Source organism: Camelus ferus, chromosome 17 (assembly GCF_009834535.1).
Source record: "Camelus ferus isolate YT-003-E chromosome 17, BCGSAC_Cfer_1.0, whole genome shotgun sequence".
NCBI classification, from domain to species: domain Eukaryota; kingdom Metazoa; phylum Chordata; class Mammalia; order Artiodactyla; family Camelidae; genus Camelus; species Camelus ferus.
The window spans coordinates 23,491,868-23,504,623 of NC_045712.1; the positions used below are offsets into that span (position 1 = coordinate 23,491,868).

The following is a 12,756-nucleotide window of genomic DNA, read 5'->3' on the forward strand; positions in this document are numbered from 1 at the left end:
GATGATGAGTCTTTGCAGGCAGCTCTTTCACAGCCAAGGAAGCTTTGACTTGCTTGACTTTCGCTTTCTTATACAAAGGAGGACTGGAGCTGTTGCTTCTTGAGTCTCTTTAAAGCCATGTGACCTCGAACTATTTTTCCCCCTCCTCAGATCAGCCAGTGGTAGCCTTTTGAATTCCCTGTTGGAGGGTTAATGCGTGGCAGTTGGAATGTGGTGCCAGGAATCAGGGCCACAGGTTGCTGGTTCTCTCTGTATATTGGACAAGTCACTACCTGTCTCCCAGCCCCTGTTTGCCCATCTGAGGAGTGGAGAGGATTTCCTATTTATGAACGGTGAAGCAAAATAAACCCTGTATGGTGGGAGCTTTGGGAATGCACATTTCTAGAGTTCTCTAGTAATTACTGGCTACTGGTTACTGGCTATGGAGATGCAGACAGAGTAGCTCAAAAGAGTGAGGGGTGTAGCAGGGATGTTCCACAGCCCATAACTGGCACAAACAAATGCTCCGCTTGCATTTTGGTTGAAATAAGTATGAATTCTGGAACTTTTGCTGATTTAGGATGATTTATGGTCAGTATTGAACTGCTCAGCTTCAGGAAACCTGGTTCTTTCAATACATTGTCCATTGCTTCATATGTGTGTGTGTGTGTATATATATATATATATATATACACACACACATATATATATATATATTATATATATATATAAAATTCCCTGCTTCTGATGACTGTAGCCTGGAGTATTATGCATTTTTTTCCCTTGGGGTTTATTAAACATGACCTCTATGCTTCATTAGAATATACAAATTAGCGTTTATTTTCCCTAAAACCTTGAGGAGGCAGTAAGCTATTTTTCCCTTACAGAGTTAATTTTCTTCAGCTGCTAAACCCCATGACACTAATGACAAGAGTCCTCAAATCTTAGTAAAATTGGGTGCAAGGAATCAGGAAAATATAGTAAGTAACAATTGTGCCAAAAATTATAATGGGCCATGGAATTGCTTCATGTTGAAATTATAAATAATTTATAATGCTATTAATACTAGAATAATGGTAGCGCTTCTCATCTTCAGGGTGCCTTGTGAGATTAACCGCGTTGGTTACTCTGGTGACGTGTTTAAATAAAACCTGTGCTTTCTGAATGTGTGTTGCAGTCTTAACATTCTTGAAATCTTTGCAGACCAGTTCTCAAGATGGGATAGGAAAGCTGGACTCTAGGTTACCAAGTGAAATCGGCCCGACTCCTCCTGTGTTGAGACTAGTCATCTACTGTTCCTTCCATTGAGACAGAACTGTTGCCTGTGTTTTAACTAGTCCTGTTGAATGCAATGGATGGTATTTTGAATTCCTGGGTTAAAAACAGAATTGAAAATCTGAAATGCCTTTACAGAGCGGGCAGCTAAAGTTGCTGAGCAGCAGGAGAGAGAGCGAGCAGCACAGCAACAGCAGCCGAGTGCTTCTCCCCGAGCAGGCACCCCTGTGGGGGCTCTCATGGGGGTGGTGCCACCACCAACACCAATGGGGATGCTCAATCAGCAGTTGACACCTGTTGCAGGTAAAAACAGGAGCTAAGACCATTTTTTTCCACTTTAAGAAATTCCTTCATTTTTTTTTTTCTCCAACAAGGAGTAGGCCACAGACTCTAGACTTTTCTCATGACAGATTCAAAATTTGAAGTCATCCATGTTGTCCTTAATATCGCCTTTCCCATATGGGCAATGCCTCCCCTCTGCCCCAGAAACGGGCCCTGGGCCCAACCCTGGAAATTGGTAGGGAACAGCTCTTCCCTGGCTGTGGGCATGGTCTGGCGATATTCTCCACCTGAGACTGCTCTTGAGAGAGCGCTATAGCAGGAAATAAAAATAGATCCTGAATTCTGTTCCAGAGGGACTCCAAGAGAAAACCCAAAACTAGTCTTTAGGTGATGGTGATTTTCCCGTCTCATTCCAGTATTCAGTTTGCCTTGTTCTGCTGCAGCCATCCTTAAAAGACTGACCATTTAAAAGGATTTTTGACAGTGAATTATAAATCCTTTCTTGGTCACCAATGTGCATGACTGCCTAATGGAATACAAAGTCCTTATTCAATTCATTGTGCCCACTCTGTAATGCTTTTCTATTTAATTACATTAAACTGCATTTTCTGTTAGTATCCCAGTCACATATTTTTTAAAAAAGAAAAGAAAATGATGAATGTGGTTTGCTTGTGTGTGTTGTCTCTGGTTCTGGTAGCCATAGAAAATTTGGCCATTCTTGATTGAATATCCTTGTCTGATGTGTCTCCAATGAGTAGCCGGTGGACCACTTCTCGGATCCCTCCTTTGTGATCTCTCTCAGCCTGGTGAGGTCCATTCAAGCCACCTGTGTTTCTTCTTAAGCAAACAGTCTGACCTCTTTTTTGCAGGGAGTCTAAGATAATGTTGTTCAAGGCAGGCTCATTAGGATGCTGTTTTTGGTTTTGCTTTTTTTAATTTGCTTTTTAAGGCAGAGTAGCATAGGATAACTTTTCCATTGTCGCTCCTACCTTTTGTGATGGCAAGTTCTCAAATGCACTGTCGCTGAATTCAGCAGTTGCACTCGCCAGAGCACATCTGAATCATGGCTTTTCAGTACTTTCAGTATAACTGATGTTGATCTAACAAATCTCATAATCGCCTGCTCTATTCCATGGCCCATTTTGGTTAATGGGGTTCCAGAGGTTTTTAGAAATCAGGCCTTAAACATGGGGACTTTGAAAGTTAGAATTCCCTCATTGACATTCTGTTTTGTTCTATTTGATATGTGGTATTGTAGCACTGTGCCCTTGACTAAAAAGCCCAGGGACACATTCATAAAACAAATTCAAACAGCTAAAAACATTAAAAAAAAAAACAGCAGCTGCAGCATTTTAGCTCCCTGTTGGGGAATAACGTCATAGAGCTCTGATGGGTGAGGAGGGTGGGCCCCCTTCAAGAAAGCCTTTGGCTCCATTATTAAGCACGTGCTGCCCAGACTTCTGGGCCCTAGGAGTGAAGGGCAAGCATTCTCTACAGTAACCAGTCTGTTCCACAATAGGAACTTCACAGCTAAGAGGGTGATTTTTCATGGGTTTACAGGTTGCATAGGGCCTAAGTCTTAGCCTTGTTGCTGTCTGAGCCCAGCTTTGCTTACAAGCATTGAAGCTCATTTGAACACATGTGACTGGGATAATAAATGCCAAAGTACAGTTTAATGAAGACAACTGTCATGTCTTTCGGTTCTTAATAATTTCTTCAAGCACAGCCCATGAAGGCTGCGTTCAGATGGGCTTTTGTAATTGAAAGCAAAGCCTCCTAACATTCTTAAGTCCCACCTACTTATCCCTAAAAGCTCTATCTAGTGGTGTGGTTAAAGAGCAGTTTGGTAGTATTGGATCTCATGTTTAAGATGATGGTGTCTGTTCAAAAGCAGTTTTTGCTCTCAGCTCTTATTTTTAAAAAATGAACCTCATAATCTTTTTTTACATATAGAGGTATTATTTAAATTTTGTTTTATTGGTCTGTGTAATTGTAAGTTTTTTTAGTCAGCTTAGAAATGATGAAGCGAGCTGAATCAATCTCAGAATTTTGAGTAATTTTATAGCTTCAAAAGACTAAACTTTTATAAATAAATACCTTTCAACTAATTATTCAGGGAAAGTCAGAGTAAAATTCTTAGAATCTGGAGTTTTCCACTGTTTCCCAGAGTCCCTCTGCAAAGAATATTATATAAAAATGAGGTTTGGCACCAATCCCTCAACCCTGCATTTGTGCAACAAGCTGTGATCAAAGGTGATTGCATTTTAGGGGGAGTCTTGTGTTTTTTTCATTGTGATCATTCCAAGTCCCAGAAAAATCAAGTTGTTTTTCCTAAGAAATGTCATGTGGCTTTAAAGTTGTTTTGATAGGTGAGTCTTTGACATTTTGAAATTATTTTCGTCCTTTAACTCTTTTTGCCAAAAATACTTGTTTCTTGAAACTCTTCCCTAGCCAGCAGAAAATATTTTGTGTTGTGAAATGCACTTTGAAAATAAAGGTATTAAAAACCTCTGTTCACAGAAATTCTGTACCTCATTTAAAATGTTCCCTGTTAACTGAAGGTTTATGTGAGGACATTTGTGAGCTTGGAGACAATGATGACAGTTGGCATTTTCTCATGTCAGCAGAGCCTGATTCTCCAGCCGTTCCTCCTAAGGTCTACATGCAGGCTGCTGAGTGACCTGGGCTTAGGTTGGCTTGGGAAGGTTTAGGCTTTATCTTTATTTTATCATGTTTTGAGATCTAAAGATGAAAAATCATTCATTGTGATGGCTCTTCACTGTTCCCCAGCTCAAGCCCGAGCATGATCCATTCTTACCTGCAGTGGAGGTCTGGAAGGGAGGAGGAGTGGATATAGAAGACTTGAAAAATTTTTGCCCACCTCCCGCATGCTGGAGAACCATGCTTTGTGATCAGGGCTGTCCGCCTCATTTCCCTCCATTCCAGTTTCCCCTCATGTGTACCCATGATAGGCATATGAGTGTGGGCAGAGTGGAATGATGGTTTATACTGTTCAATAGAATTGCAGTCGGCAGAACTGGTCACCCTGTTTGAACAGCTTGCAATAATATTGACCTTGGGAAGGCTGTTACTAGAACTCTTTATTATTATTTAACTGAAAACATGCAGCATATTTATCCCAGGGAAAATAACTACAAATAATAATATACTAAGTACTAATATATCCAGAAATGTTGTATTTCATATTTGTAACTTTCTATTTTGTTCATTATTGCAACAAAATAATTGCACTAATTGCCATTATATCATGCAATACTAAGGGCGCTTTATTCATTAAGTAGTGCATGTGGGGGGTTTGTTATTACTTAGGTCATGTTGCATGTTAATGATGCATGTCTGAAATTTGTTGTGTCCTTCAAGGCATGATGGGTGGCTATCCGCCAGGCCTTCCACCTTTGCAGGGCCCAGTTGATGGCCTTGTTAGCATGGGCAGCATGCAGCCACTTCACCCTGGGGGGCCTCCACCCCACCATCTTCCGCCAGGTGTGCCTGGCCTCCCAGGCATTCCACCACCGGGTAAGAACTTCATCCTCATTCACTCATTAATCTCATCTTCATATTCTCTTTTTCCTCCTTCAGCCAGTTGTTCCAGGAGGTACCTGCTGCCCATGTGGGCAGGCTTTTCCTCACTGAGAATCTCAGGGATGTCACAGCAGGGCCTGTCCTGTGCGTTGAGCAGGTGGCTTAGCATCTGTGCCCTTGGGCACCTGGCTGCCTAGCAGCAACAATACAGGACACATGGCAGAAACCAGACTTAGCAGACCAAGGGGCAGGAGGCGTACTCTAAAATCACGCAAACAATTTGACAAATGTTCAGAAAGCCAAACAGCCTGGAAGGTCATGCTGTGCTCTCTTCATCAGTGAATGAGGTTTCCCAAATTGCTAGTTGAGAATGAGTCACATATAAACAACAGTTTTTGCTCCTGAGTGCATTTCTTCCTTCCTCTGCTTCAATTCTTATCTCACAAGTACTTTTGTAGAGTCCCTGCTCCATCTCTTGCTTTTCAGACAGCCCTTCTAAGGGGAATGCAGCGTTGCTAATGTCAAACTCTTTAGAAATCCTTCAGTCATTCCTTCTAGGAACAAAAAAAGTGGGAGAGAACAAATTCGCACTGAACTAGTTTTTTGTATCTGAGTCCCCAAAGAAGCATGACATAACATTTTAAAGAACAGCATAGCCCACCCTACTAACTGTAGACACTGGTTTGTCAACAGAAGCTCAGAAGTTACTGCATATAGAAACATAAATGGAGTCCAGAAATAGCTACAGTTTGATTTTATAATTAATTAGCAAGCTGAAAGATTATTATGAAAGGAAAAGCACCAATTCCTATATTAATTGCTATCATATGCAAAAGAACTGACCCTTAGCCATAATCTAGTTGGAAGGAATGTGACTTGAAATAGCATGGCCCATTATCCAAAATATTAGCTTAAGATCCGGCCCAGATGATAAAATGTAGAAATGTTAGATTCGCTTACAACAGTACTACACCTACTAATCCTAGGATTTTAAAGAGTCCCAAACAATACTTCAGAGGGTGTAACTAGCAGTGTGTAGGATGAGGGAACCTGGTGACTTGGCCTAGAGCCTCCAGTGACACTCTTTGTGATGTGAATACTGCTTAGAGAATGGCCACAACTCCAGCGAAGTGTTTGATCCAGACATAACCTGTGGGAGGGAATGTTTGTGGGAGTGGGCGCTTCGTTACAGAAATGGTGACCTGTGTGTGAGTTGCTGTTGCAGCAGATGTCAATCATAAAATTGGTGTGCCCCTGTGGCAAGTAGAGTTGGCCTTAATTCTGTGCCCTCTCCCCTTGGAATAGAGTATCTGACTGAGCAGTCAGACTAGGTTGGAGTTGCCTTCTAGGTGCGTGTGGTATTCAGCAGGAGCCACACCTAAGGCTAGTACCCTCTAGATAGCAGGTCTTTTGGTGGCCATTAGGGAGCAGCTATATCCCTTTCCCCTTTCTTCAGATTCTAAATTGCATTTGAGGGAAGCACAACACACCTGATGATAGGGAGACAGGGAAGAACTCTTCTTAGTGTCTGCACATGCACAAGTCTGATCAGGCTTTAAGGAGAGGAGGATTCAGTGAGCTCCTCTGGTGACTCTGCCCACATTCTCACTGGCTGCTCCCTGGCATGGCATTTGTAGAAAGAGGAAGCATAGCGGGTTGGTTGCTTGGTTGCTGATTTATTGGTGCTGCCCTGCAAAGGTTGACACAGGCAGTTCAGTGAGGCCCACTGAGGTGGGTGAGTATCCTGGAGTGGGCAGGGGTTAATGATACGTTGCTGGAGCAGTTGCTTACGCACCACAACCTCTTCACTCATTCACAAATAATCATTAGGATCCTACTATTGTGACCCAGTACCTTTCTGGGCCCTTGGAATATAAAAATCCCTGCTTTGTCAACAGAAAGCTTGTTTTCACTTATTTTCTCTCTAACAAATGTCTAATACTTCTCAGAAGTGATATTTAGCAGTTCTGAACCTTAAAATAGTGGGCTGGTTCTGCCTGGTCAAAATACCAACATTTTGAATCCAGAGAAACTATGGGATGTAAAATTAGCTCCTCTTGATCCTTCTGTGCAGCCAGCTGGACTTATTTAAGGTTTAACCAGTTCACCAGGGTTTCGGCTGTAGTTAGTTTTTAACGAATTGAACCTCTTGCCTATTTCTCTGTTTTATGAGAATAGGAACTGGACAGTCCTGAGATTAAAATAGCCCCAGACACTAAATTTAGGACATCCCATTATTATCATCTGGTACCTGTGAGACAGAAATTGCTTCTGAGGAGTCACCAAGGAAAGTTTATACATAGTACAAATATAGTAGGACCATGAAATCTTTCTCTTCCCTTTGTCATTTTGCATTTGAAGTGATAGCACTAAAGCTGCTCTGCTTCCAGATGACCCCTTTTCAGAGTGCTGCGCTATCAGATGGCAGTGTCCTCTGTGAACATTAGCAACCCCAGTTAGAACCAGAGGTGCTGTGCTGCTGGCCTGGGAGGGGACAGCCTCCACAAAGGTCATCTAACTGTGCACTTGTGCAGCCCCTACCCTCGTGTCCCCATTGTCCTAACACACTACATATAGCTGAGCCTGGTGCCATGCCATTACTGCTGAAATTAAACATGGGTTTCAGTTGCAGGAAAATGTGTTGTCAAAAGAAAATTCCTTGAAAATAGAGGTGTGTTCTGACTCTAGGTTACCTAAGGAAATACTAGAATTTTATGCAGTGTTCAGATAATTTCTAAGCCATGAATAATTAGTGTACATCTGACAAATTGTACTAGCTTTGTCCTTAAAATATCTAAAAAAGGAAAGACTATGAATTTTCTATATAAGTGCTGCATCTTGGGTGTTTAGGGTTCCCATCCACAAAGACTCAAGGGTAGGGATCATAGGTTTGCATTATAAATAGCTTTTCTTATCAGACAGTAGTTTTTCTGTCTTCTCAACCCAGAGCCTCTAATTGTGCCTATAATTCTGAATCATAGGTGTGATGAACCAAGGAGTGGCCCCTATGGTAGGGACTCCAGCACCAGGTGGAAGTCCATATGGACAGCAGGTGAGCCTCCAAGTTGGATTTTCTAGGACTCGACAGAATTCAAGTTATTCTCTTTCTCAGAGCATGTGCCAAGTATGTTTTTCCCTCACCATGTGGTCTGTGCTCTTTCAGGTAGGAGTTTTGGGGCCTCCAGGGCAGCAGGCACCACCTCCATATCCTGGCCCACATCCAACTGGCCCCCCTGTCATACAGCAGCCTACAACGCCCATGTTTGTGGCTCCCCCACCGAAGACTCAACGGCTTCTCCACTCAGAGGCCTACCTAAAATATATTGAAGGACTCAGTGCTGAATCCAACAGTATTAGCAAGTGGGACCAGACCCTGGCAGGTAAGGAGAGTCCTTCTCAAGAAGCCTTTGCTTTATCAAAGGCTTCCCACTGCTATCGGCATATTATATCATAGGATGAATATCCATTTTTCTTATACAGGCATACCTCATTTTATTGCACTTTGCTTTATTGCACTTCTCCGATACTGTGTTTTTTACAAATTGAAGGTTTGTGGCAACACTGCTTCGAGCAAGTCTGTCAGCACCATTTTTCCAACAGCATTCGACTCATGTCTTGTCTCTGTCATATTTTGGTAATTTTCATAGTATTTCAAACTTTTTCATTATTATTATATTTGTTGTGATCTGTGATCAGCAGTCTTCAATATTACTATTACAAAAAGATTGTGACTTGCTGAAGGCTCAGGTGATGGTTAATATTTTTTAACAATATAGTCTTTTAAAATTAAGGTGTGTATGTTGTTTTTTTAAATATAATGCTATTGCACATTTACTAAAGTATAGCATAAACAACTTTTACATGCACTTGGGAAAAACCAAAAACTTCATGTGACTCACTTTATTGTGGTGATCTGGAACCAAACCTGAGGAATGCCTGTATAAATAAAGTAAGTTGTGAAAAAAATAAAAAATAAAAAAAAATAAAGTAAGTTGTGTATTTAGTTGAAGTGTTTGGATCTTCTTTGTATATTGACATCGCATACTGAAAATGGGTTTTTTTGCTGAGTTTCAGAGCTTAGTTTTGTCATAAACATCAATGCTTAAGTATATTCTGAATTTTGTCAATTATTTTTCAGGCATAGCAGAGATGCATTCGGGTAAATTAAAGATTATATCACCTAAATTTTTAAAAAAGAAAAAAATATTGGAAAACATGTTTCTATTAACCTATCAAGTTATTCATTTAATTCAGCAGGCTTAACATATATTTTCAGTACATACTAAAATAATTTGCCTAGTTTCTGGAAATAAATTTGAAAGTTTCTACTTATTCTTCATTTCTAAGCCAAATTTGATAATTTGATTTCTTTTAGGAGTAGTAGGTATGTTTTCCCTTTCTTCACCTTTACCTTTTTAGGAATTTTTATTAATATTGAAGTAATTATGTAGTATCAGGAGGGTCTACAACAAAATAGTAATCAGATCTTTTAAGTGTTTGTGCAACTCTCATGTTCCCATTCTAGTGATCATGTTACATTGTGCAGCTCTTTTGTGAAGTCCTTGTTACAAATTAGATAATCTGGAAAGCATAAAACGAGACATCTTGGCTAGGTAGTCTCATACCTAAGTGAAATAGTTTTCTGAAAACAAGATGCCTAATAAAACAATATAAGAAATTTGCTTGGAAGTACTCTGCAGAGTTAAAATTCATTATATTTAATAAATAATAAATATTTTTAATGTTTTAATAAATCTAACAGACCTTAGGACTAAGGGAAAATTTGTTACCTTAAAATTCCTATTTATATTTCTCTGTCTGCATTTTTTAATTTTCAGCTCGAAGACGTGATGTCCATTTGTCAAAAGAACAGGAGAGCCGCCTACCCTCTCACTGGCTGAAAAGTAAAGGGGCCCATACCACCATGGCAGATGCCCTCTGGCGACTTCGGGATCTGATGCTCCGAGACACCCTCAACATTCGCCAAGCATACAATCTAGAAAACCTTTAATCACATCAATTACATTTCTTTTATAGAAGCATAAAGAGTTTTGTGGAACAGTAGCCATTTTAGTTACTGGGGGTGGGGGGAGGAACAAAGGATGATAATTTTTATTGCATTTTACTGTACATCACAAGGCCATTTTTATATAAGGACACTTTTAATAAGCTATTTCAATTTGTTTTTGTTACATTAAGTTGACTTTATCAAATACACAAAGATTTTTTTGCATATGTTTCCTTCGTTTAAAACTAGTTTCCTAATTGGTTCTATATGTAGACTTGGAGTTTTATCTTTTTACTTGTTGCCATAGAACTGAAACCATCAGAGGTTTTGTCTTGGCTTGGGGTTTTTGTTTTTTGTTTTTTTCTTTTCTTTTCTTTTCTTTTCTTTTTTTAATAAAAGAACAAACAAAATGAAAAAAAATCACACACATGCAAGAGTTTACAGATTAGTTTGACAAATGTGAAGTTGGTCTTAGTTTACTTCTTAGAGAGGGGAGTGTACTTGTGTCTGTTTCATGTGCCTAAATATCTTAAGCCAGTTTTGCAAAAACTGTTCCTTACAGGAGAAGTGAAAGGTTGTTAGTTAGGTTATAGATGTTTGACAGACATGGTACATTTGCTCTGTTAACTCAGAAGTCTGAAGTCAGTGCTGTGCATCCTTCTGCAGCTAGTGCATCTCCTGGACACCTGGAGGGAAAGCACTTTTTCTTGTGCTGAGTCAGACACCTGTGGTGTCAGTTACTTTTGCAGAACATATGCACAACCCTGAATTATATTTAGTCTTAGCAGGTAAGTTTAAGGGTACTTTTGATCTATTTATAATGAATTCACAATTTATGCCTATACATGTTAGATGATTTAAACCTTTAAATCTCTTACATTGAAAAACATTGAAGTTCATCTTGAAGAAAGCATTGAGGTGTGCATGGAGGTGGTTTATTTCTAAAAGTAACACCTAACCTAACATAGGGAAGGGAGTGCGTTAACTGTCTATGAGCTGTGTCAGAAGCATACTTGTAAAAGGATAGATTGCCTGCAGACGCAAGTATGATTTAGTATTCTTTATTTCCTCATCAGATGTGGCTTTTTTTTTCTTCTAAGTTTCAGGGTTGTAATTCTCAACCAGAAATTTAAGACTTTCTAAAGTAATTATTAAATTTAGCTTGTGCTTTTGAATTTCAGGAGAAAGGAATCATAACTTAAGAAAATGCTCACTAAAAAGACCGTTACAGATCCCAAACACCTGAGTTTGATGACCCTGTCTCTCTTATATGACCGTAGAAGAAACATTTGGAGCAGTATGTTACACTCAGACAGGTAGAAAGCATCAAACATGGAAGAATATTTCACTCAGCATTTTTGAAACCTGCTTTATTGTAACAAGGTAGTTGCCATCGTGGTGGAGTTTCCACTGTTGTAGGTTGAGAGAGTGACTCTCAGAGGATACTTTTTTCTTTTAATCTGGTATGAATCAATACCTGGATATTTAATTACCATTCTTGCTAAATCATGGTGACAAAAGAGTGTAAAATGAAAAAAAGTCTCTTGTATCTAGATGCTTGAAATACAGGAGGCCCTTGTAACTTAATTGCCTATAGTCAACCACTGAATCCCAATTTGCATGAAGTATTTTAAATCTGAATTTTTTTTTAGTGTATTACGGTGGTATGTCAGTACCTTATTGTTAAACTGAATCAGATAAAGAAATCTTCAGTTCCTGGTTTTTTGGGCCATTGAATCATCATGGACTGTAGAATACAGTCAGATTATTTCTAGACATCCTTGAATTACACCAAAGAACCTGAAATTTAATATTGGTTAAGTTATTTATTTATTTCATGCGCCCATTTTATTTCCCTTTTTAAGGTCTGGATGAGACTTCTTTGGGAAGCCTCTAAAAACTCTTCACTGTGGGCTGTGTGGGGCATTAGAAGCCAGAGCACTCCTCCTCCAGGCTCCTTCCCAGTGTCTATAGAGGCGCTGCAGGTACCAGATCCAGCCAGGGGCTTCCCTAAGGCAGTGCATAGCCAGGCCAGGGGGCCAGCTAGGCAGGCCCTAATTAAGTTAAAAAAAAAAAAAAAAACTATGTATTTATTTTAGAATCATGTCTTTCTGTATATTAACTTGGAGAATATCAGTTAATATTTAGTATATAAGATTTGAGGTCCAGCCATCTTCCAAAAAAAGAACCAAAAAAAGAAAAAGGAAAAAAAAAATCCTGACTTAAGAAAGTACAAGTGAACTATAGTTCTTTTCTTTCATGAGTTTTAGGAACTGTGGTGATACGGCTTAGAAAGTATAATGGCCTAGATGTTTTCAAAATGTAAGTTCATGTGGGAAAGAATTTTGTTTATGTGGGGGAAAAAAACCTATAGGTTTAAAATAGTATGTCAGTCGACTGATTTAAAAGGCTCTGAACTGCTTTGTTTTTGAACCCACCCTTCTCTTCCTATGAGGAAGAATTGAGAGGGAACGCTTCTTTGTGTAAAATCTCCAAATTGGTGTTGTTGACTTTTGAACTTGAACATTTTCAGACCTGATTAAAACTTGGTTTATTCTAATTTCTGTATCAAAAGAGGTTTAAGTGATAACTAGTCTTATATTATGTATGTATCATGTTTGTTCATCTAAAGCTTTTTAATCCAAATAAAAATGGAGTTTGCAAAGTGA

General features: G+C 39.4%; 1 protein-coding gene across 27 annotated transcripts in view; it reads left to right on the forward strand.

Moving 5' to 3' along the window:
• Nucleotides 1-12,756, forward strand: part of PBRM1 (polybromo 1) — a 100,750-nt gene extending 87,994 nt beyond the window's left edge. For 11 of the 27 annotated variants that reach the window (XM_032458297.1, XM_032458294.1, XM_032458295.1 and 8 more), the window contains 5 exons: nucleotides 1,393-1,557; nucleotides 4,918-5,073; nucleotides 8,061-8,131; nucleotides 8,243-8,459; nucleotides 9,918-12,756. In XM_032458297.1, the coding sequence (XP_032314188.1) occupies nucleotides 1,393-1,557; nucleotides 4,918-5,073; nucleotides 8,061-8,131; nucleotides 8,243-8,459; nucleotides 9,918-10,090 (782 nt within the window). In that variant the 3' untranslated portion in view covers nucleotides 10,091-12,756. The remainder of the gene's footprint in view (nucleotides 1-1,392; nucleotides 1,558-4,917; nucleotides 5,074-8,060; nucleotides 8,132-8,242; nucleotides 8,460-9,917) is intronic. The other 16 variants (XM_032458306.1, XM_032458307.1, XM_032458308.1 and 13 more) reach the window with 3 other exon arrangements.